The sequence below is a fragment of the Lissotriton vulgaris genome, chromosome 10 (assembly GCF_964263255.1).
Source record: "Lissotriton vulgaris chromosome 10, aLisVul1.2, whole genome shotgun sequence".
NCBI classification, from domain to species: Eukaryota; Metazoa; Chordata; class Amphibia; order Caudata; family Salamandridae; genus Lissotriton; species Lissotriton vulgaris.
In genome coordinates this window covers 29,128,805-29,154,567 of record NC_141698.1, presented here as the reverse complement: position 1 = coordinate 29,154,567, position 25,763 = coordinate 29,128,805, and the positions used below count along the sequence as shown (strand labels likewise).

Sequence of the window (25,763 nt, the reverse complement as noted above, 5' to 3'; positions counted from 1 at the left end):
AAATTGAACCCATGGACATCAGTGAAAAGTGGATACAGCTAGTGAAACTAAAAGGATGGTCACTTAAATAAAAGAATCCTCCAATAAAAGTAAATGTCCACATAAATCAGAGTAATGGTGCAAAGAGAAAACATGTTGTCATACTGGAAGACTCAGTAACTGGGCTACTGACAAGACATGGTGATGCCTATTTCTTACTAATTGTTGATTTTAACCCAACTCTCTTCCACTAAAGATTCCAAGATGAAAACATCTTGACCCAAGACGAAGTCTTTGAAATCCCGCAACAGGTATAATTTCTCCAGTACTCTTAAAAGAACAGCGCCTTATGCTTCGATCATTATGTAACTAGCTCCCAGTCCAGACGTGCTGACAAGCGGTCATAGAGGGACTGAACCCAGCCAACAGATGGCTGAATGCCAGTTTTACAAATCCCATGCTTATTTTGGAGAAAAATGTAGGACATGCGCAAATCTCCAAGTAACAGGCTAAGCATAAATTATCTAGAACCTGCTTAGATTAAACTCTGAGTTCAGCAATCCAAAGTAGATTTTCTTTGCATTGATAGACTAGCAGACCCTAGAATAACATAGTGCAGCACCCGAACATTGATAATACCATAAGTGTACTTCTATCTTTTCTGAGCTTTAATTTTTGTTAGTATTTTTAGCCTATGCTGGTTTTTTTACTCTTGCACTAACTACTGGAAATAGATTTGTATTAATTTTGGGGATTTTTTATTATTGTGTTGTTTTTTTTATAATGTGTGATGGTCTTTATCAGCTCTGCATGATTTATAATAAACTTGATAAATCAGTTGAAACTTATATCACCTTACAACATAACTCCTGAAATTATGATACCCCAACAAATGATTATTAAATTGACTAAAACTGTAATCACCTTTCTATTTGCTTCTTGTTGCAAGCCTAAACACAGGCTTTCAATACATGCTTTTCAATTAGAACCATGTTCCCAAGCCCTGTAATGACCACCACTTTTTGTCCAAGTTGTGGCCAGCCAATCAAGAGACAGGGGTAAAGCAAAGACCATGTCGCAGAGTCCTGTAATGGCTGCCGCAGCACATTAATCCGGGTTTGGCCAGCCAATCAGGACTAGCTCCCTTTAAAGTGGCCAATCAAAGCATATCTGGCCACCAACAATCCAGGCATACCTAACTTTCTAACCCCTTTAAGACCACCCTGCGCACATCTTTCAATGCAAATTTCTTGGAAACTGCTGAACTGATTTATGTCAAATAATGTAAGGTATGCTTTCTTAGTATAGTTCTAACTTTCTGCCAAATTTTGCATAAGTCTGTTCAGTGATGATCGTTTTCTGTATCCCAAAGTTTCCTATGTGAATTAACATGGGATTCAACTTTTGGGACTCCACCATTTCTTGACACCACTTGATGGATCAGCGCAAGACTTTCCAGAAAGGAGTGGAGGTGGATGAACCGTTTGGAAAGTTTAGTCCGTATTCGTCAAAAGGTCCCTAAGTTATCAGTGAAACGAAGAATTGTCTTCCTTTAAATACTCTCTGAACTAACTATATCTACACAATGGCGACTGCCACTAAATCTAGCGCACACACCTTTTGCTGAAGTATTTTGTTCAACCAGAAGTAAAGTAACAGAGAGGGAAGTGGTTTATTTAATAACAGAAAATTCAAAGCCACAAGCACAATAATTTGTGTCGAAACAAAGCTACTTATGAAATGAGGAAAGGTGTGGAAACGAGATTCATTTTTTTTGCTACAGGGTGGTTTGCAGCAAAAGTCTTGCAAGCAATGCCCACAATCCTTGTCTCATGCTTAAGAAAAACTTCAGCAAACACTTTAATTGATTTAAGAAAATAAACTGTGTTGTAGTTGTTTATTTACAGATACTAAAAGCTGAATTAAAATGTGCACAGAAAGTCAAATCACTTAAGATAAACAGAATAAAAACAGCATATATGTACAGCAACACTGAAAGCGGCCCCTCTAAGGGGCAATAACAAGAGCTTCAACACCAGCCTCCACATGGGTCTCTGGACTCGGTTCCTCAGAAGTGGACATGGGAAGCTCGGTGCTGGCCTCTGACAGGGTAGGCCCCTTCTCCTTGGATAACAGGTTGTTTTTCTTCAAAAAGCAGGCCTCTTGGTAGGGTGGGCATATAGGAGGCTGCGTTGGAGGTACATATGTGTACTCCTTGCCGGGCTCCAGCTAAGGAACAGGAATGGGAGAAGCACAGTTTTAGTTTGGAACTGGGAAGTTAAATCCCCGTTGTTAAGACATGTCTTATGACCTTTCTCGCCCCACCATCATTAACAAAGTCACAGTGTCCTCAACACTTCTGTCTATTTTGCCACATGTTTTAGCTCTATTTGTGATGGAAACAGCACATGCTTATACTAGTATAGTGCATCACACTTTGCTATTTGTTTTAGCAACAGTAACCAATTTGGAACACAGATGCATATTTTGCCCCAAGTCAAACATTATTGGAGAGTTCTGCGACAAAAACAAAATAAAAGATACCCTCAATTGAGTTTCCGAACTCTAGTGACCAAGGAAGCACTCACTGTTAAGTACTTTACAGCCAGGCAACCTTAAAAGGCCACTACAGCATTATATCTGTATGTAAAGCATCCATTACAACGCTTGTATTACATTGTAATGTCTTTACACGGCAGCAATAACAACGAAAGTGTTATTACAATACACACATGGAAGGGCATCCAGTTTTTATGCTTTCTATGTATATGTTGAGTTTGCTAATCATTGTACACTGTTTTTTAAAAAATAAACTAGGATGTATATGTAGAAATATTAAACATTTTAAAAAGGTTTCGAAGTATTATTGTTTTCACTTTTTCCCCAGTGTTTTCGCACATAATTTTGTTGTACGTTTATTATACTGTAATTATTAAGCTTTGCAATGGCATTCGTTGTAGTGGTATGAGCTGTAATAGTCGGCGGTGTAATGGCACTTTTTATGGAGCTCTATTAACATGCGTTGTAATGGCTTCCGCTGCACAAATATGTGTTGTAATGGTATGTGTTGTAATGTCATTTATTCATCTGTATTCACTGTGGGTCCCTTTACTTTTTACATTTCTTCTTTCTTTTGTAATATCTAGGTTTGCAGTTCTATTTTTCATATTTAGTACCTTATGACTTACCTGGTGAGGGCACGGTCTTCTCTGTGGGATTGATATTAGACCCTGACGTATGCCGCAGTTTAGCCAATCAGAGCAGTGGAAAAGAGAACCACCTGTTTCATGACTATCACATGTCCCCAGAGAAAGCAAGCCACTCGATTTTGGATTTAACATCTTTTTACAGTAGCGGAAATAAACATTGTGAAACCCAAATGGGAACATTGTAAATGAGAAAGTGAAGCTGGAGTGGCCATTATGAAATACCCAGACTACAAAACTGTAAGTGAAGAGTTTTCCTTTGTGGTCTCACCTGAAGGGGATAGGTCTGATCTGAATCATATGCACTCAGGTCCCCGCAGGCCAGGAACGGGACGATTACACGGTTTGGCCCTTCCAACTGGTTGAAATCCACATCTAAGCACAGGAAAAGAACCAACAAGACCTCAGATTACAATAATAAACAGCTAGAGCCTTAGTCTCAATATAAACATGAGCCACAACTGTACAAACTGAGTGAGGTGGGCACGAGTGGGCACCACATCAATTAGACACACCAACAACCAATATGAAATGCCTCATCACCACAAGCACAACTCAAAGAGCACAGCAGAGGATTTGTAAAGACCTCTTCAGAAAGCAGTGTCATACAACACTCCGCTTTCTCTCTGGCCCTAAACTCTTACCTAATACCAAGTGTCGAAGCGCACATCACCCAGTCACCCTTGCAAAGATTATTTAATGTTTAAGGGCAATCCAATTTAGTTGTAAGCTGAAGCGGGATGGTGATTCTGACCTACTGCCTGGAGATGGCACTCTGAGTCAGACTACGACAAAACATCCACCCCTGCTCAAGGAACCCGACTAAAGTTTGGAATGCAAACCTATTCACGACTATAGCCGTGCCAGAAGTTTCCATTTCAAGTTCTCCAGTATACAGGCTCATAAATGGGAAAGAAAGAAGTACATTTCTGGTGTTTGTTTGAACTTTCAAGGAACAGAAAGACTGAGCTAATAGTGAGAGGTCACCCTCAAGACCACCACTGGGAACAGAGTGACTGCTCTTGTGAAAACAAAGAAGGAAGATCTTTGGACTAGAGCAGGTGTTAACCTGTGGAACAGACGACAGCTCCTGGCATTGGGGAACTTCAGTATGGATCAACACCTTACGAGAAAACGGTCTCTTTCCGGCTCCATGCAACACTGAGTAGGGCTGCTCTACTTGCACTCACAAAAGAGAGTGCATTTGGCTGGTCGTTTTGAAGACTACATCTAGAAAGTCAAAGGGTGACATGAGGTCATTCACATGTCATAATTGTTCAACAGACTATCCTTTGGCCTTACTGCAGGACACCCCCCTTATTTTATTTTGTTCCGCTCAGGGCATTGACTGAGCAAAGGACCACAAAAAGGGCAAAGGAAGCCAACTGTGAAGCAATTTACCAGTCATTACCCCCCCCCCCAAATCTTAGATTCTTCAAATTTAGCGCCACTTATACTTGTAAGTTCCATTCTCTTCATGAGCAACCTCAGATGAAGCACAAATGGGCATGTAATGAATACATTTACTACTATAAGTACACCAATCGTGGAGGAAAAATATAGAGGGTTTAATGCGTCTTACCATAGCAATGATCGAGGAGGGGGTTGGACATGTTCGGCACATAGCCCTCGGGAGGGGAGTAACCTCGGCACACCACAAAGGCTTCTGGGGAGCAGTAAAGAGAGACAGCATGAGATACAAATCAAGGGCAGTGTTCTAGCTACATACTTTATATTGATCCACGCACTGCTCCAGTAAATGGAAGTAGACATAACCAACACAATGAGGTTGGCCAATGTTTGATACAAGCAAAACAGTAGCATCTTCTAGTGAGTCGCCCTTTTGCATGCATTCAGACACACAAAGCACAATGTTCACCAGCAGGAGATTGAAAGTTCCCCATAAAGTGAAACTGTCCAAAGGACTGTCCCGCTCAAGAGTGCCAGGTGAGCATTCATAGCAGAAGGTTTGCTTTACTGCATTACTCTCTTGTGGCCATACATAATTTCTACAGACCCGTGTGTCCTATTTGGGAATTGAGCCTTAGGGAAGTGGAAGCACATCTAATAAGTACATTTGTGTATTTCTTTGGTAACCCCAGCCATCTCTTCCAGCCATGCAACTGCATCCCTAACTCTGCTCCTTACCCTGCATCGGCCTGTAGCCCCCATGGCTTCTAAGCAGCAAACTGCAAGAGCAGGATGATAAGTCACCACAGAGAGGCAGAGGTCAGTGCAAAAGGAAGAGTGAGCCGGGAAGTGGCGGACACAAAGAGGCAAGTGAAAGTCTGGTCTCTTTCCCCTTAGGTGAGGTTGGAGCCGGGTACTCTTCAATGAGCAGAAAGGAAATATAAGTGATGAGAGGCCTAGCACGGGCTTCTAAAAAAATTCAGGCACCACAGATTAGCTGCGGAAAACAAAGCGCTTGGGTGTGGACTAAGCTGATGTGAGAGTTGAGAAGAGTGGACGGGGAGGGTGGTAGAAAACGTGAGTGTGCGGTGAAGATTTCAGGGTGAAAAGATCGGTGCAGAAAGAGCAACAAGCAGGGATTAAACTACAGTGACAGACTCAGTAGCTAATATTTCATTGCTTTTTTTAACTTGCACCATTCAGTCAAGCTGCTTCATGAGCTCTAGCTGGAAGGCTTCTCAAGCACAATATAAACACCAACCAATGCTGGAGTTTCGGCTGCTGCGGGGTTTAGCGCATGTCACCTCCCTGAAGAAAATCTTTAGCTGGGAGTAGAGCAAAGTCACATCCTTTCCACGGAAGATCTAAAAAAAAATGTAAAAAAGGAATGCAAAAATGGTGGAGAAAAGAGACAGATAGTTAGATTTGCATTTAGAGATCCACAGAGGAGAAAGTGGAAAACATATAAGCAAGTGCTTAACCCACCCTGGACTCACCTTGGCCACAAAGGTGCCCCCACTCTTCAGCACGTGAGTGGTAATATTCAATGCCTATATGGGAGAGGAAGAAATCTGATGAAACCAAAGCCTACTCCAAACTGAAGTCGAACAGAGGTATCGCCTGAGTTTTCGGTTAGTGATCAGTGCTTAGTTCCCAACTGCTTTTCAAAGTCTAGCACTTGGGATTTTCCCCAAAGTTCTGCATGCTTAAATGATGTTCTCCTTAGAAAGTTATTTAAACTTCCTTTGCCTACTCTCCTTAACTGCAGGTTACGGATAGTATGCGAGAAATCTAATCCCTAAACTTGGGATAAATTTGGTAAGGGAGTGGAGGAAGTTTCAGAAAAGAATAGGGCATTGCTCATGGATCCCAAAGCTTCAACCAGACACTTCAAGAGACCATTAACAGAGCTCCCGATGAAAACTCACATTCGCTATCATTCCCTGGCTCTCTGTGGGACAGCTAAAAGCCTTGATGAAGTTCAAATGTCAACAACAAAGGAAACGTTTTGTCAAACAAGGCAAAAGGCCTCTGTGATTGCGGATCATCATTGCAAGTTATAGGAAATCAACTTTTCATATTTTCCCCATCGATTTTGTCATTATTTGTAGATCTGCACGGAAGCTCTTTTGGAACAAATTGGCAAATATTACTGCTTTATAAGTCAGTATTAAGTGCACACAAACAGTACAGGCTGCCTAAAACTCAAATAACCCCATAGAACCAGTATTGAAGCTTTCGCCTTCCACATTGGGAACATGCCTGATGTGATGGGCTTGGAGACAGCCATGTCACTCTTCAGATTAGGATTGGCTGCCAAAAAAATGTAACACTATATACACAATAGTGGTCCCAGTACCTTGTAAATGTAAGTCCAAGATACTGAATACTTTAAATAACTTAGAAATGCTCCCATTCATAACAGGATGCTGCTCATACCCCCGGGTATTTGCGCGCTTTACAAATTGTAACAAATAAATATAAAATAAATGTTAAAAGTAGTAACAAGGGCTAAAGTGCTATTTTGCACGTGAAGCTGCTCTCTAAGCATGTGCAGTGTCAAAAATGAGCTTGTTCATAACTTTAGTTGCAGCTCAGTTAGAAAAGTAATTCTTATGTTTTATTATTAGGGAAAATAAAAACCGTCGATAAACATGGTGCTGGGATGTGGATGTCCCCTGCATCATATAAGGGCATTTTCCCTGCCCTGTGCACCTAACTGCGTACATCTGGTTTCGGAGTAATTTTGGCCCTAGTGTCATGCTACTCTAGCATGTTTATCTAGGCCTGTCCCTGACTATGTGAGGTTCAGGACTTGGCCTATGACCTAGAGGTTTGCACCAAGCATGCCCTCATAGTGGAAACAAGGACTACTATGAATGTCCTAGGTACAGCACATAAAGCGGAGGTGGGAGGGGCGCATGTGTTTGAGTTTGATAGTCTGACCACACCATTTTGTCTGCGTTACTGAGAGCGTGGCCACCAGGTCCTTCTTGTGTAACGTTCTGCTGTTATGCCTATGGCCACAACTTGGGGCTGGCATCCAGGGTTTATGTGACGGCATTATCACTATGTGTGTATAAAGTGGGCAGCAGTAAACCGGTGTGTGTGAGCGATCTATTTTGGATGCCTCTGGATTGGCGCAGCACAATATATAGAACATTGCCTTCCGAGACAGTGTTGGTGCCGCGCCTGCATTGCTGTGGCTGGGTGGTGGAGATGCAGACGCTATAGAGAGGAGGGTGGAGGTAGAACTTCCATTAGAAATTCCATAAATACTTTTGCTAGTAAGGGGGCTTCTGATCGGTTCTTCCTGATCCCTGCATTTGGTTGATGGTAGGGGTTGGGATGGTAGGACTAGGATTTCCGTTGTGCTAGGTGAGGAAGTTTCTAGTTCAGGCTGTCCTTTTTGTCTATCCCAGATTGCTTCTTCGTAGATGCTGGTGACAGCATAGTGCAAAAACCTCACATTTCATTGTACCTGTATTGAGAATGCTGCACTTTTTGAAACAACCCTAGTGCTATCTGCTGTGGAAGCATCACTCTGCAAAAAGGCTGTGTGGGACATAAGAGAACCCCCCGACACTGGTTCTAAAGTTTGAGACCCCGGACTCACATCACCCATCGAGAAAACGTATATAAAAGTAAGATCCAAACTACCCCATATTGCTCAAGTTCCAAGCCCTTCATGAACAAGTAAGGGAGTGCTGTGGAAGTACCTGAAGGGCTGGTGTGTCACCAGGCCTGATAGCTGCCCGACAGCCAGTCCCCCTGAAGTGTGGAAAGGAACATCACCAGAGATCTGCCCTTTGAACTGGAGGAGATGAGGATCTACCTAGTGCCTAGGCGCCTGCTTCCTTAGAACAAGGAAGGAGTCTGGCTGGCCCTCCTGGAGTAGAAACTGTCCAAGAGGAGAAGCCCAGCGGGTCCCAGGGACTAAAGGATACCCAGAGGTAGTGGGCTACCTGAGAGCAAAGTGAGGAGCAGCCCGGGCTGCAGATGGTCTCCCAGTTTCTCCTACAAGGATCCTTTGTGAGTGTGTTAGTCTGATCAAGGCTGCAACTACCTGCATCATCCTGATCAGGGCTAACTGCTTGCATTGGCCTCATATGGGCTACAACTATCTGTGTTGGGCTTATTGGGGCTGCCACTGCCTGCAGCAGCTTGATCAGAGCTACATATGGCATGGTGACTTCAATGGCCAATTAGGGCTATGACTGCCCCGGTGACTGTGACGGCTCTGCCAGGCCTGTAACCGATTCAGTTGAATAGCACTGTTGGGTCTACGACATCTTGTGGTCAGTTGTAGCAGCAACTGGGCCTGCACATAAGCACCCAGGCCACTACTCACGGCAGAACGAGCCGGATAACCTAATCCATGGAGATGTGGGATGCACTTGCATTCTCGGAGGCCCATGAAACAGTCTTTATTCACTGTAAGCCTCCACCTGCATTAGGACGGCACGGCCACCAGTTCTGCTCAGGAGAAGCACAAGAGACTTAACACATCACCCACTACAATGCAGGGGTAAGAATCTTCAGACACGTACACCGAGACCACAGTTGACTTGTGAGGTAATTAACCCACCATCTCGAGCAGGATTCACGCTACTGCCCGAACTAGTGGGAGGACAAGCTACCAAGGGGTCACCCAAGTGGGATTAGCACAAAGGTAACCAGCAGGTGTATCGCCAAGAGGCAGAATTGTAACCAGGATCACGGAACTGTAAACAAGAGTACATTTTGTAGTATTTAGTACTGCTGAGTGAATAAAAAGTACTCTTTTCTTAAAAGACAAGCAATGGGCTGGACACTGAAGTTATTGTTGAGTTCTGAGCACGGGTACCCATATTACTTCTCTGAGAAACCTGTGACTGTTCACCCGTACTATCCTGACAGTCAAGTGCGGAAAGAGTGCTACTTGGCCCAGTTGGCAGAGCTATATTAAAATGGACACCAGTGGCAAACTAACACAACAACCATGGTTGAGGCCCAGAAGCCTCCCCATCTTCCCTGTGGGTATGACACACAGATATGCCAATGGGTTTTGATTGTATGTGCTTCAAAAGTGGCTTTTATAATGTATATGCCTAACTTTGAGACAACCAGTTTGGTCTGGCGACTATGGGGGTTAAGGAAGCCACAACACTGGCCTCCTTTGAAACACAGGAATTTGGGAAGGGATGAAAGGTGTCTCTAGAGGGTGTGTGTTTTACACTGAAGATAAAAAGGCCAGAGGAGGTTGGCCTTTGGATGAGTGCTACAGAAACTGAAAAGACATAAGACAATGACTTGAGAAGATTTCTGCCTATCGCTTGAAGGACTGAGGATTAAGATTCCAGCTTCAGCTCGAATCTCTGCCTCTTTAGGCTAATCTTGGAAAAAGAAAAATAGCAAAACCAACAGTAACTGGAATTTTAGCTGTGGTCCAGACTAGAAGTGAGCAAAACCCTTTTTCTCAATCAAACCACTGGCCTGATGTCCAAAGAACATTCACTGTAAATTTGGAAACTTTTCAATCAAGGAAATAGTTAGAGAACTGCTGGTCAGTTTCTGAACACCTTGACCTTTAGTTACAATGGCTGCTATCAAAACATGAAAATATATTATAATTTTCCTAAAAGCTATTTTCTTTTATAAGCGTTTGCTTGGGGAAGCGGGTCCGAAAGAGAAGTGGGCATGACTTTGGCTAGGGTATTAATTTTGGTTCATTGCCTAAACCTAATCTTTTGCTGCCATCCAATGGCCATTTTTTACATTTACACACAGCATTCATGTGGTTACTTTTGAAGACTGTACTGCCTCTGATAAAAAAAAATCCCACTTCATTTTTTGGGCGAGATTGCGCAGCGCATGCGCTGTTGTTAGGCATGCCATAGTGGAGTAAGGCTTTGAAGCCCCGCCCACATTTTCAATTGCCTTGTGTCATTATCCTTCGTAAACACTGGCTTCCGAGGCGTTATTAGGCTTGTTAGTCCCTCCTTGGTAACGCCTTGTCTGCATTTGTTACCTCCCACAATGACCGGACCTTGTACTTGTCTTGTCACACGGTCTGCTTTATCTGGTCTGTGAGCGCTATTTTGTTTAATGAATTGGCCCTATTACTAATGTCTGTCTGCTTTAACTATAGCGTCTGCGTTTCTTTCTTTATTTCTTTAGCAGTGCGGTCTGCTTTAAGTATAAGGGCCGCGCTTACTTATTATTATTATTTTTTTGGTTACTAGCATCCATGTGGCGCTTTCACATTCATGGAGGCCGCGGCCCTTTCATTAGACAAGCCACGTCTAAAGAAAGATGTGCGGCCGCTATTAAAGTAAAATCGCGGCATGGGCGCTTTTACAAAAAAAAACATCTGTTATCAACTTGACAAACAAGATACTTTTTTTTTTGACAAAGCGTCCGTCCCATGCAGCAGTTTCACTTTAATGTTGGCCACGCCCCTTTCTTTAGACACAGCTTGTCTAAAGAAAGGGGCGTGCCCTCCATAAATCTGAAAGCGCCTAATGGACGCTAGTAAACAAAAAAATATTTGCAATGCAAAAGGCCTCGCATTTGCGAGACTTTAAGCTATTGCATTGCCAATAGCTCAAAGTCTTGTAAAGCCGAGACCCATAGCATTGCAAATGCTTGTTTGATTTATCACTTGGTCCCCCACTGAGATTTACTGATGTTTGTGCAACGTTAGTCATTTAGATTGCTTTTTAACAACTTTCTCAGTTTGAGTATTGTAACTTATTTATCAATATGCTGCCGCACATCCACACGCACTTTACTCCAAGGAAGGTCTTGCTGCGGGTGCCCATCTACTAAGAGTAATCTCATGATTCGTCATTTCACGGTGTGGGAGCTTAAACCACAACAGTGGTGTTTCTTGTTGATAATTTAACAATTCAGTTTACAACAGTCACATCATTTAATAGGATTCAGACACTAGTGCACTACTTAAGATATAAAGACATATATATATATATATATATATATATATTTTTTTTTTTAATGGACCTGCATGTTACTTTTCAGGAGCTAGAACTTACCGCCAGCAGAAGCTGTGCCTGGATGTATTCATCAATGTCATGAAGTCCAGTCACTGAAAGAGATGTAGGAAGAACATAATAGCCATTGGACTGCGCACCCCCAACACCCACAACCACACAACAACAACAGAATAAGAGATCAGTCTTCCATTGGAAGCACCCAGTCGAGAAGAGCAAAGAACAGTTTGAGGTTCATAAAAAGTGACTATCATGGTCACTCGGGTATCCTTAGTATAGGTTGGACATCAAAATCCAGAGCAGGACAGGCCAAATGTTTTCTATTTTTCACAAACCTGCGCTGTTCCAACCCATCCATGCCAGGTTATTCCTACAACATCAAAGCCTCACATCCTGCCCCAGCAGGGAGCTGGTGAAGCAAAAAGCAAATGTGTGTATCTAAATCTATTAATCTCCCAGCCTGGCTGACTTCACTTGCTGGACTGTGAACAAGAACGCAGAATGATAGTGCAACATGGTGCATGAATGTTCTCCACGCACAGTCATATCCAGGTGGGTTTTGAGACCAAGTGTCCAGCTGCGAGACAATCTGAGCTCCTAAAAGGTCTGGTTCTGTACAATTAAAATGAATGGCCCTGTACCAGCATCATGGACTCTGCCTTCACCAACTAGTCATCCAAGGATGGAAATACATGGACTCAGGATCTCCCCAATGAAGCTGCTACGACCACCAGCAGCTTCGTAAAGAAGCATGGGACTTTTGTCAGTCCGAATGGGAGTGTTGGGACATCCACTGCGAACCTCAAGTAGCGCCGAAGGGAGAGGAGAATTAAAGGATGAAGATAAGTGTCCTGGAGACCAGAGGAAAACAAACAATCTCCAAATTCAAAGCCAACAGACCCTTGCCCGGGACACCATATTTAACTGGTCCTGCCTGATGAACAGACTCACAAGGCAGAGACCCAGGATAGGCGCAGGCTTCCATCCTTCTTAGGGACCAAGGAGTAAAGCAAGGAAAATCCTGTGCACCTCTTCTATGGCCCCTATTTTTAGGAAGGTGAGGACTACCTCCTAAAGGAAGGAGGCAAGCATGCTCTGAGAGAGGGTGCTCTTCTAGAAAGGACAGGAAGGGTAGGGTGGTGTGATCACCTCCCTCTGCGTGATAAAATAGGAATCCTTCCCACCCACCAGAAAATGATGGGAGAAGCAGAAGTCAGAGGAGCTTGGAGACGGCAGAGCACAGAGGACAATGGTGTCCAGAGCTGCTGATGGTGATGTGGGTTTGCTGCCCTGGGAGGTTTTGGGGGTGCCTTCAGTGGTCATCTGAAGGACCGAGGACTCTGGTTTAATCTCTTAAGGTACCAGAGGTAGACTTATATCAACGACTAACCCAGCATCAGGGAATGGTGTTAAGACTCCAGATGGTGAAAGTAATTCATGGCTTCCCCAAGGAAATAGACATTTCCTTCCTAGGGCTCTTCTTGTGTTTTTTTCTGTGGGAATATCTCTAAGAATAATGTTCCTTGAAAGACGATTTATCTTTGAAAGAGGGAGTCCACTTGTACGTCTCCAAAAGTCTTGGCCTCCTGCTCCCTGGTGGCTTTTGGTTGCACGGAGGCCCAATAGTCCCAACCCCAGACCCTACATACAGTTACATCTTCTTACAGCACAGTCTGCAAGTTTGAAGTCTGAAGTACTTTGTGTTCATGAGCAGTGAAAAAACAGGAACGGACTCCAGCATGCCGGGTGGTACCTACTATACCCCAGTGAAGTTACATCTAAAGGGCGGAGTTGAGGCTAATGGCAAGTTGCACCTACATTGGGCACTGGAGACTCATTGGTGGAGAAAACGTTTTCCAGTCCAGTCTAAAGCCTAGGAGGGTATTCCTAAAGCGAGGTATCCGCAAGAATTTACCATAAGAAATAAGAAATAATTAATGAAACTGTGTATTGGATTTTAACATGTGCAATAATTATCACATCCCTCACTGGACCACTCAGAATGAGGGGACAGCAAAAGTTTACAAACACTTCTCACTGCTCGGCTCACAACATTCAACTTTCAGTAAACGCACGCCATGACTTAAAGAATAGGACAGTGGGACAAGCCAGAGGCTGAATTCTAGGTCGACATCGACCTGTTGTGCGCTTGAGCAATATGACATTTATTCAGAAGATCAGCTGCAGGACAAGCAAGTACGTCATGGGCCTCTAAAGTGTAGATGCCAGTGACTCTGGCAGGGAGAGGGCCTGGTATGAAAAGCGAGTTTCTCACCATCTGGGGCTCCATCACACACCACCAGGTCTGCTGCTTGTCCTTCAAAATGCCGAATGATCTCCTGCGCAGTGGACACCTGTAAGGAAATAAGAGTTCAGAAATTCCTGCTCTACTTACACGTTTCACAGTGGGTGGCCTCAGCCTCTTAATTTTAAATCCTCTGGAAAGGCCAGGAAGCTAAATAATTAAATGGCCCAGTTGCCATTGGGAGAGAAAAGGTTTTGTCACACATATCAATTCAAAAAAACACCGACTATAGTAGAGTACAGCCACTCTCCATGGGTTTCCATCCACACTTCTACATTGGTTCTCATCCAATATCCACCAATCTCCCAAGCTTTGTTCTCATCAAACAGCTCACGTTCCCAAGCTGCCACTGGCTTTATTCAAACACCTTATGAGGCCAATTCTTTACTGAAACTCTGTGCCCCTGGACCAGCAAGGCTTTAACAGACCTTAATCCTGGCTCCTGTAAAGTCTCACCCAGATTTCAATCCATAAAGCCTCTGTCCCACCTTCCCCTTTCAGACTCCCTGTCAATTCCTGATCAGACTCTCCCTCCTAACCAGTTTCGACTCCTCCCTTCACCATCAGACTTCTGCCCCTTTCCCCATCTGAGACTACCCCCACGCCTTCCGACTGCTGACCACTACTTCTGATTGCCACCCTCACTTCCTACTGATGCCCCCTTTCCACATCCCACTTCTGCCCCCACTTTTTCTTCCTGATTTTTCTTCGCATGATTTTCGCGCTCCCCACATGCATTATTCCCACTTTTTCTTCCGACATCTCACTCCTAATATATTTCCCATCTCACACCCAGCCCATTCAGACAACTTGTGTCTTGCCCTTCTGACTCCTGCTGCGTTGCCATTCAGAATACCTCGGGCTTGCCAACTCCCGCTTCTGTCACAAACCCATTCCGCTCCCTTCCCCATCCAATTCCTGCTACATACCACATCTCACTCTGTTTTCCATCCCCTTCCAGATCCTTGACCCATTTTCCTGCCCAACTCCTGCTCCAATTTCCTTTCTGTACCCTGCTTCTTTCACCATCTCACCCTGTTCCACATCCCACTCACTCACTCCTTGTTCCTATCTGACACCCACGGAGTTTGCCTTTACACGCAATTCAACTTTGGTTCTGTTCATCTTTCTGATTCCAGCTCTGTCCTCCCTCCTACTACCTTCCCCCATCAGAATGCATTTGCTTATTTGAGCCCACTCTGTTCCTGTATCTGAGTTTAGTCCATTCGAGAACCTTGTTCCTGACTACAGCACTGCTCCCCTCCTGACTTCAGACTCTTACTATTCCCAACTCCAGTCCCAATCCAGCTATACCTTCCTGGCTTCCAAGCTCTGACCACATTCTACTGTGCGCTCTCATCCCAGCCCACCTATTCCTCCGTTTCCAACTCATCTATTGATTGCTCAATAATGTTAAAGTGAAATAGGGGGTTTAAATGTTTTTAATTGTAATTTTACCATGTATCTTTTTGCTTGAAATCATACTTTATTTGCAGGTAGTAATGTATAAAAATACAGATGGAGTCTATTTACCCCAAACATACTAGAGGCAGAAGCAGAGCCTTCCCATGTCGTATGGTGCAACGAAGGCCACCTACTCTGAACTGCTCAAAGAAGCAGCAAGGACAGCAGAATATGGCAGAGGATTAAATACATGGTACACGTTCTTGTGTGCAGTCAAAGTCCAGTTCAAGAGGTGGTGATACAGTATTACCTCACTAATCAACAAACCCTGTTAGTCTAAAACACAAGGGAACAAATGATGAAATGGCAGTGGGTAACAATAGGAAAAAAACAAGCATATGCAATAGGTCTCGCATTAGGACAGTTTGAGCTATTGGTATTGTAAATGACAAATTATTTATTTATGTGTTGGTTTTGAAAACAGCAAAATTAATAGCTTTGTTATTTAAAATGCCAATAGTTTTAACTTTCGCAAATGTGACACCTATAGCATTTGTAATGCAATATGTGTTCTATTTACGTGACTTAGATGTATTGATATTACAAATAACAAAGGCTTTTCATTTTTTTTATAATTAATACTTAAATAAAAGTTATTGTAATTTATAATGGCAATAGCTTAAACTTTTGTAAATAACTTTTGTGAAGATTATGTTCAGTGTATTTTATTGTGACAAAAATCCAAGAACAGAAGTGAAATATTAACATCTTTTTGTGACATTTGTAATAAAGCTTGGAACATTGAGAGAACATATTTGAAATAGTTGTTGTTGAATGGTTGCACAGATTGATGCTGTGGTGGCACTGAGTAATGTTGTGGTGGCGAAGAGTGATGCTGTGACGTTCAGTGATGCTTTGGTAGCACATAATGTGCTCCTGAGTGATGCTGTGGTGGTGCTGAGTGATGCTGTTGTGATGTGATGGATATAGTGAGGGCGATAGATAGAGTGAGGGCGATAGATAGATAGAGTGAGGGCGATAGATAGATAGAGTGAGGGCGATAGATAGAGTGAGGGCGATAGATAGATAGATAGATAGATAGAGATTTGGGTAGGTCGAGATTCTTATACTGAATAACGCCTCTAACCTGAAAGGAATGTCTGACAACAGAGTGCGTGTCTTAATTCAGAACAGCACCCCGGGAGGGAGGAGGGCTGTTTCACAAGCCTGATGAGATAAAGGAATAACATCTTTCCTCGGTTATCAAAGTGTGTTTCGCTGAGTACTGGTACTGTGAGAAGACACCTTGATGCCACGCAGGCCGTTTCAATACAGTACTGATAGTTCCTGTTAGACTTCTAGTCCTATAAAGAAGAGCCACGTGAATCAAGCAAGACAAGGTTTGTGTGGGAAGGATGGGGGCGAAATACATCTATTTGTGGATGTAAGCCATGGCAGGGGGTGTCTTTGTCCTGCTACCGCGAATCAATGACTATAAAAAACAAGGAACAGCGAAGGCCACCAGCACAGACCAATTACGAAAAAGAAAGAAAACATGGCAAGTCATAAAAGCCACATTTGAAACATGCAACTGCATGACAGTCCTTAACGTCATGTTGCTGGGTTACCTCCAAATGTGAGGGACAGACTTCCCAAATAAATACACGGACGATAGTCACCATTTAAACAGCCTGCACTATTTATAAGCACATTCAAGCGGACTTATAGAGATGTCAAATATACAAAGCCATCAGCAAAAAACAGTTTCCGTGTTTCAGGGAAAGGCACATGCAGTGGGGAACTCGTCAACGGTTTCTCACTGACCAGAGGTCAACATTTTGTCGGACAAACACCCCCAAGAAGTCCTTTCTTCTGTTGTCTCCTTTCTACACATTTTAGTACTTTCCACAAGGTGGCGTTACTTCCACGTTGTAAATGCAAGATATTAAAGGCGTGAAAGAAAGTTGCTACCCCTCGTGATCGGTTTATTCCTATTTGTATCTGATGTGTTGTAGTTGCTGATTCAAACTTCATACATAGCTAAGAATTTTGCTAAGTAGGAAGTCTGCAGTGGCGTGCAGACAGCTTCTTCCTTACATGATTTACGAATATACTGAAGCGTCATGTTTTTCTGGTCACAATAATAGAACATGATTCTATTTTATTAGCTTATTTATTTTGTGTAGCGTGAATATACTCTAAGGGTCTTTCGAGTGCTGCATCATGAAAGCAGGATAGACACAAAAGAAAACAAACGTACAGCGAGAAAAACGAGTTAAAAAATATACTGCCTGGCACTTTACCTTTGTATCACAAAATATTTGGAAAGGAAAGCAATATTGTTCCAGGCCGCGGTGGCCCAGCCCTAAAGGGGCCGCGACTCACCGGGACTTGGGGCCGAGGAGCAGCTCTCTGAACCGGAAAGCCGGAGCTCAGCCTCGGGGGAGGTAAGCGACCATGGTCTGAAAGCGAAGGGGCAGAGCCGGCGGGACTTATCCTACTGCCTGATTGTCAGGTGGCAACAGTATGAGGGGGGTCCGAGGACATAAGGACTGGGGGCGCACAGTGAGGCGAAGGAGGTAGCAGTAGGCTGGGAGGAGTTAATAATAATGGGCGAGGGAGAAATAACGGGTTGGGGGAACAAGAGTCGGTAACCACGGGGAAGAATGCCCAAATACAGAAGAGGGTCTTTGAAGTAAGTCTGGAGCAACATCAGCGATTACTAAAACGATGTGGTTGATGTGGGCCAGGGGCAGAGTGTTTTAACAGCTACGGGTGAGGGAAAGGACATAACCAAAAGCGAAAGCGCTCGCACACATTCACAGCAAACAGCCAGCAGCAAAAGCGCGCTCACAAGGACAAATCTGACACTGAAAAAGCGCACGTCCGACTCGTGTCCACATTCAAGTAAGTATATACTAAAGTATATACAAGAGGTCTCGAATGCTCGACCTAACAACTGTACCTTTGTAATGTCTCCCTGGATCTGGATCACCCCCGGCAGGGGTGCCATGGCTTGTAGGTCAACAGCAACAATCTTTACCTCTGAACTCTTTCCATTGGTTCCCCTAGAGCAAGAGAATAAGGCTTGAAATAAACCTGAAAGGAATTGGTGGCTAATGATTAGAGTAACATAGCAATGCAACCGGAACAACAATGAGCTAAAATCAAGAGCAAGTGCTTTAGGTCTTGTTTCACTTACTTGAGCTTTCGACTGAGAACTTGACTCCAGCTTCCAGGCGCCGCACACAGATCCACAGCTCTCTGCACACCTTTGAAGGGAAGGGAAAGCTCAGCTTTGTGGGTCAGTAAAGGCACAACAGACTATATCACAACTCAACAGCCTAGGATCAATCTGGCACTCATCCTCGGGCATATGTTGTGAACAACTGGATGACTAAAGCACATTCGCCTAGGGTTTACATCTCCCACCATGACGGATGTATCTCTTTATGTTGCAGACCTTCTTAGAAGTCTGAGCAGGGAGGCCTTGGGATATTAAAGGATTGTAAATTCAGGCTACCAGAAGCAAAGAACAGAGACTAATGCATGCTTACAGAAGCTGAAATAAACACCTGCTGGATCATGGATAGGCCAAAGCACTGTCTGTATCTACTGATAACTAATGAACACACCAGCACTCTACATGTGGGACTATAGTGTGTAGAACGTTCTGAAGAAAAAGATGTTTTATGTAACTAGAACCATGGATGGATACGGCATTCTGTGAGTGTGAAACAACACCACGCTCCCTGGACCAACGTTTCATAGGCATATTTCCCTTTGTCATTTTACGCTTGTCACAGCAAGTCTGTCAATGGAAACGAAAATTGGGATTAAATTCAGTTTGATCCATATTTCTCTATCTTAGCCAGTGACAAAGGAACAATTTGCAAGCATTGTAATTTTATGTATGATTATTTCATAGAACCATTTTCTTAATTCAGTCAAGCAGAAGAAATGACAGACTGCACTGGCTTACCCTGAAAAAGTTGGAATTCCTCATCCAACTGCAGCAGCTTGAAGGCGCTACGTGCCCGCCAGCCCTCCTCTTTAGCGAGACGGTAGTAAATGTCTCGCTTGTCTTTGGAAGAGCGGCCCATCCTCTCTCAGCACCACCTGCAAAATTCCAGAATATTCCTTCTTAAACATATTCTGCTGGGTATGGAGTACAAGCAAACATGTCTACTATTGAACGTTTGCGCTGTTTAAAACAACATTCTACACATTTAGGGCACTTCACCATGCTCGTGAAAAAACTTTACTGAAATCATTTCTTCTTCTGAGGGATTATCATCGTAATGGCCAATGAATTCTTGAGGAAACAGCGGAAAGTAGAGATGAAATTAGAGGAAACTAAAGAGCTTTTGCGGTTTCATAGCTGTTCCAATAATTATACCAAGTAACAGACTAGCTGCCTTCCACTGCTATGGGGAATAATCTACCCGTGGACATTTAAATCAGGCGAATCTAGAACAATGCCTGTAGAAGCAGTCAATTAAGGGGTTTAGCTGCAGTCTTTAAGTAGTATCGTCACCAACAGGGTTAGAAACTAAACAGGACCAGCACGTACTACCAACCATGGATAACTATATTGGGAGTCCTTCCTTCCAATTACACATCTACAGCTGCAAAAACACATGGCTCACCTGGGACTGTGGACATGCTCAGACCTGCACCCTTGTTCCAGTTGATTATTGAAAGATAACGGGAAGAAGGCATCATCATACAGGAATTACACCCCCTGGTTAGTGGCTATATGACAGTTTCAGCTATTGGTTATAAGACAACTTTAAGGCACAATTCCCTGAGCCTTAAATTCCAATGTCAGAAACACCAGGACAATAGTTTTGCTCTCACTGCATTACAATCTTCAACAAAAATACTGAGCCACAAATATAAACGATAAAAAGATCAACTAATAACACAAGTGCTTAAATCAAGTCGCTAAATACCTACGAAATATTTATGTTTCAATAGTTTTTAATTGGAGTTTTATATATGAGAGTATACAAACAGTGCGTGTAATAGCAGCCGACCGACATGGTCCCCACCCCAGTCCAACCTCCACACCTATGCGTGAATGTTGGGAGTGATGCAGCCTGTCATAGACACTGTAACGTGCGTGGTAGCTGCGTTGTGTCTAGTAGGCCTAAGGCGCAGGGATTTTGGGGGCATGTCTTGCCCAGAAAGTCGGACTTCAAGTAAAGAAGGATAAGGTCCCAGAGTTTGTGAAAGAGTTGTGGCTTGTCCACTATATTGTGGCTGATCTTCTCATCGCTCAACAAGAGCCACAATTTATGGAGCCAGTATTTGTTCGTAGTGGTGACAAGTCTCCCCAAGAGGGAAAGAATTGTGAGCTTTGCAGCCAGAAAGACATGAGTGATACATTTGCCTGCTGTAGAATGGAGGGGATGAAAGCCAGCAGCAGGTCTTCTCAGTATGGCAAATTCAGTTTGTCAAGTTAGCAGCCCTGAATCAGATATTTTCTGGAATATAGTGTCCCAAAACGCCTCTAGGAGGGGGCAGGTCCATAGGATGTGAAGAAAAGTACCTGTGTCGCCAAAACTGCACCAGCATTTCGCGGGGTATGCCGTGCGGATCGTATGCAGGCGGTGGGCTCCGACGTCCCAGCTGTACAGAATTTTATATAGCATTTCACCGCCCTTCATGTGTCTGGTGAAATTAGTGTTACAGTTGAATATTTCCTGGTATTGTTTAGCGTTCAGAGTAAACTGTAGGTCTCGCTCACAGTGTAGCTAGTGTGGTGTTTTGGGTTGTGTTGTCCGGGTATTAGAGAGGATGTAAATATTAGACATCAGATGCTTTTGGAAGGTGAGATGCTGAAGAAGGTTTTCGAAGGGGGGTGCGTGATCTGGTGGCCCCCACTTTGACACACGGATGGGAGATAAAAATCCCATCCCACTGAACGGAGTGAAATCATTCAGTTTACGGTATCCCACAGTCAAGCTGGAGTTCCTCAAATGTACTTGGTCTTCCGTGAGGAAATCTCAGAGACTAAAGCAGCTTTTCTCCCTCCTTATGGGGAAGGCTAGAGTCTACTTTCCCAGAGAGAACTCTGGGCTGTCCAGGACGGGAGCGAGTGGGGAAGATAAGGAGGGAAAAACCTGTCTAATAGCAACAAGGTAACTTTAATAACAAGTGGAAGGTACAGGAGCCAGTTTCTCGAGGCCTTGGGACCCAAAGGGCCTCGCCCAATGGTGTATATGCTAGGTTCTGGTCTATAAAACACCAAGGTTTGTCAGTATCCCCTTTAAGCCATTCAATCATGTAACGTAGTTGGGAAGCTAGATAGTAACGGAGCAAGTTGGGTTCCCGCCAGCGCCTTCTCCCTGGGATGTCGGGTGCAGGTCTGGGAGGCTAACCTAGAGCATCCCGATCCCCTCAAATGTAGGACTTGAAGGCTCTTAGGGGGTGGGTGATCTCGGGTTTTAAGAATTGTCAAGGGGCTGGCCTGGAAGAGATGGATAATGTGGGGAGAGGTATCATATTGAGGGCCGCGATGAGTCCCACGGAGGAGAGGGAATGATTTGTCCAAGCGAGTAAAGATGCCTTGGTGTCACGCAGGACGGATTCAAAGTTGAGGGAGGAGCAAGCGGAGAGAGCTGGCATCACACGCAGGACTCAAAAAATCATAAAAGTAACTTGAATAATCTACTTGACCTAACTCTAATGTACTAGACCATGAACTAGTCTCAAACTGTGATCCTAGGCAAATATTTTGGATTATGAAGCCTCCTTTCTAGTCATTATCACATAAGAGAGCACCTTCAAAAATGCAGGTTCACTATTTCTGATGTATAATAAAACCCTTTATTTACTAGACTATGCGTTTGGTCCATGGATAATAAGAATCGAGCCCATATATAGGGTAGACATGATCCCTTGCTTGCCTCCAAGTTAACTAATAGCATTGTTTTCTGGGCAGGAGCAGGAATATTTCCCAGTTCATGTTTAAAAACGAACTTCTCATAAATATATTACTAAAGTATGATGTAGTAGTGCACTGTCATTTACAGATGGCACACTTCCCATTGAAATGGCTACAAAACGTTCCCACGAATGTAGTTTTGCTGATTAAACTAAATAGCGCATAAACAATGTTTGGAAATTGGGTTTCAGCAAAAATATTTAACAGTTGCACATCAACAAGTAAAGTGTTCTAATTGGTTTTGATCCTATGAATATTTATTTCACCACAGAATTATAAAAATGTGTCTTCATAACTAGTGAAATATATTTGAAATGTTTGAACAGTTCACTTATTAGCTATTTCAGTGTTGTGTTAGAAAAGAAAGCCTGAAATCTTGCAACCTTTTCATTTCACATGCTTTGCACAGCGTGCTTGTCACACAATTCACTTTACAAAATCCTCCAACTTCAGTCTCAGAAATAAAGACAACTATTGACCTCAGTCTCTGAAAGCCAAGCAAATGTGACAAGATAACAGGATTTTAAAGCATCTTTATTGTTCATTCACTCGGCTGACAAACCCATGCTGCCTCCAAAACATTATTCATATTCTGACTTGAAATGGATCATCCAGGCTCCAAGAGAACACTCCTTGGACACTTAGCAGGGTGATGAGTGGTACGGAGGGAACCTATTCACAAGCACTCAACATAATTTACTTAACGCAAAACAACACTGTCGTTTGGTCACAAACAAGTTGCACTCAACATGCAACTTTACTAGAACCCGCTGTTGAACATAACTTATCCAAAATGAAAAACCTTGCCAATAAGTAGAGGGTGATTAGCAGTGGGCGTGATTCGGTCATGATAAGGAAGCACATACGTTTCTTCTACACAAACATGAAATGCATACCTGAGGATGGAGAAAAGAATCTACACACTGACTGGGAAATATGTGCAGTCTGCTCTTTCCTGCAAGTAAGACAAGCGCTAACCAAAAGAATGTCATTTCAGTGCCCCAATGCCCCTGTGCCTCTCAGACCTGCTCTCACCTCTACCGTTTTGCTGTCCTGTTGCCCAACCACAAAATCCTCCACCAGGCTGCAAGCCTAACTCTCCATCCCTGACATGTTGCTGGATGGACATGAAGCAACCTCTAGCGCAGATGCAACTGTATCAGACGACTGGCAGAAACCGAATGTTACAGTCACATGACAAGAAAGCATCCAATATGTTTGTTTGCTTCCATGGGACACATGGGTAAATTTTTAGGTGCTCCGTTAAAGAGGAGTTACTGTAGAATGCTACGCCAGATCTCTATGTATAACGGCGCTCTTGTAAATGTGGAGGCCAAATTGAAATAAAACACTTGATTTATCAGAACTATACAGGCTAAGACTAAATACTGGTGTACTGTATTTTTCCCAGAATATTATACAAAACTATAAAGTGTTCATTAATTTTCTTAAACTTTAGCTAACAGGCAAGAATGTGATCTGTTTTCAGTAACATTGAACTTTGTTTCTTGTTCGACTTTAGTCCAAGGTGTTTTGATCTCTCTTTTAGAGCCCAAGTGTCCGGCGTCACAGCAACTTGCTTTGCGGTTCTCAAGTGGCTAAGAAAAATCCTTTGGTTAATTCCACCTGCAGCCCAAAGAACAGTATTGCAGGCATTGGTGATCTTTAGACTGGAATATATCAATGTATTGTACTTGAGCGCAGACAAGGCCTCTGTCCGTCGTTTACAGCTTATTCAAAATGCTGCTGCTCGCCTGGTTTTTCGGCTGCCTCGACATGTCTGTCTCCCCTCTACTTCACTGGCTTAAGGTAAACAAACGCATCGAGTTCAAGGCTCTATGTTACATGTTTCGAGCTAAGCATAGCTTGGCACCCTCGTACATACAAAGCCTGGTCAAACCTTACCCACCCGCCAGCTGAGTTCAGACAGCCTCTTTCTTTACTCTGGTCCCAGAGTGCGGCTGACCCGTAAGAGAGGCCGCTCCTCCTATCTTGGACCTAAACTGTGGAACTCCCTTCCTTTGGAACTTAGGATCTGTCAGTCGCTTTTAGCCTTCCGTAAAAAGCTAAAGACCTTTCTTTATAACCAAGTATAATTCCTCTGTTTCAATGAACTGCAACCTCGCATACCCTGCTTAATGCCAGAAACCCTGTTGGGTAGCTGTGCGCTTTATAAATCTTTACATAATAATTAAATAAAAGCGCCTTCCCAAGGAAACAAAAAGAAGTGCAAAAACTTAACGAAATAAACAGATGAGCAATAATACATGTAACAGGGCCAGATCACCCACAGAAAGGAGGGACAAATGTGAAAATTAGCCACAGAAAGTAAAGGAATTTAGACAAGCACACAAAGAAACCAATGGGAAGCAATCGGCAGAATCAATGCCCATAGAGGACATACAGTATGCGCGCTGCTATTCTGTAACTAAAAACGGTGCTACGGTGTACAACACGGCTAAAAGGCATTGGCGAGACCTATTGGCTTTGCCAATGTTCGTTTCCACTAGGATTGACTAGAGGGAGAAGAGTCTTTAAATGTACCCAGACAAGATTAATTAGTAGTGCTCACCAGAAATAATATACATTGACATTTACTCTGCATCAATGTTGCATTTAATGTTTTCAGTTATCACTACAAAAATAACAATCTTGGTACCATTATTAGGAACTTTCTAAATTGGGGAGCGCTTTTAAGTTACTGTGCCTCAGCAAAATTGTAGTACTTGCTGTCAGTAGGTTTTTGAATTTTAAAAGTCTAGTCACTATAATCAAACGAGATGTGGATAGATACCATGGGATTAGCTCCTCTCATCTGCCTCCAATCTTATGTTTACTGTGGTGCCACTCATTCCATGACCTAAAAGAGGCTGGTTTTGGTCGTGCTTTCCAACTGCTAATAGAGTCATAACCACACCACCTGGTGTGACATCACTATGCGCTGTTCTGATGATGTCACATTAACAATATATAAAGTCAGATCTGTTCGTGTGATATACATTTCGGGGATGTCATAATTAGTTTGATAACTTGCTTAAAACAACCTGGGGGCACAGACATTGCAACTTAGCATATTTCAGCAACAAAACATTATAAAGGACCAACATTATAATAGAAAATGGATTTTAACCCTAATGGTCGTTTTGACTTTCGGAATAAATATTCTTGCTATATGGGAGGACACCACGTGCCCGGAATCTCATTATTCTTTGTGACCTATGTAAATATGATGTATTGCTGATAACCAACCAAACCACTAACGTACAGGTTACCTGGTTTGTCACAATGGGACAGTGGAGACCGTGCCTTCCTCGGGAACCGTAAAACGGCAACACTTCCGGGATGCACGGGCTGTGGCTGACATATTGGAACGGAATCTCTTCGAGGCCGTGCCATCGCCGGGAAGACGTTTGTTAGAGAAGAGAAGCACACCACGCGTATGCATGCGTTTTGCGTGGCGGCCATCTTGGAATGGTGACTGCTCGTTTTTAGCACCAGTGGAGAAGTACAGCTTG

At 43.4% G+C, this 25,763-nt stretch overlaps 1 protein-coding gene across 1 annotated transcript; it reads right to left on the bottom strand.

Annotated features, from left to right (window-relative positions):
• Positions 1–1,859: 1,859 nt before the first annotated feature.
• Positions 1,860–25,654, bottom strand: FTSJ1 (FtsJ RNA 2'-O-methyltransferase 1). Its single transcript, XM_086940327.1, has 11 exons — positions 25,521–25,654; positions 19,279–19,415; positions 18,499–18,568; positions 18,262–18,364; positions 13,863–13,941; positions 11,630–11,682; positions 6,092–6,145; positions 5,857–5,959; positions 4,768–4,851; positions 3,457–3,560; positions 1,860–2,208 (listed from the first exon to the last, which is right to left on the bottom strand). Exons 2-11 carry the CDS (start codon positions 19,397–19,399, stop codon positions 1,987–1,989), a joined length of 993 nt encoding a protein of 330 aa, XP_086796453.1. The 5' UTR covers positions 19,400–19,415; positions 25,521–25,654; the 3' UTR covers positions 1,860–1,986.
• Positions 25,655–25,763: the final 109 nt, after the last annotated feature.

Coding starts and splice junctions, on each gene's coding strand:
- FTSJ1 (XM_086940327.1), bottom strand. CDS start 19,399: ATGGGCCGCTCTTCCAAAGACAAGCGAGACATTTACTACCGTCTCGCT. Junction 5,960..6,091: donor GGGGCACCTTTGTGGCCAAG/GTGAGTCCAGGG, acceptor ATTTTTTTTTAG/ATCTTCCGTGGAAAGGATGT. Junction 4,852..5,856: donor CAGCCGAAACTCCAGCATTG/GTTGGTGTTTAT, acceptor ACTGCTCCCCAG/AAGCCTTTGTGGTGTGCCGA.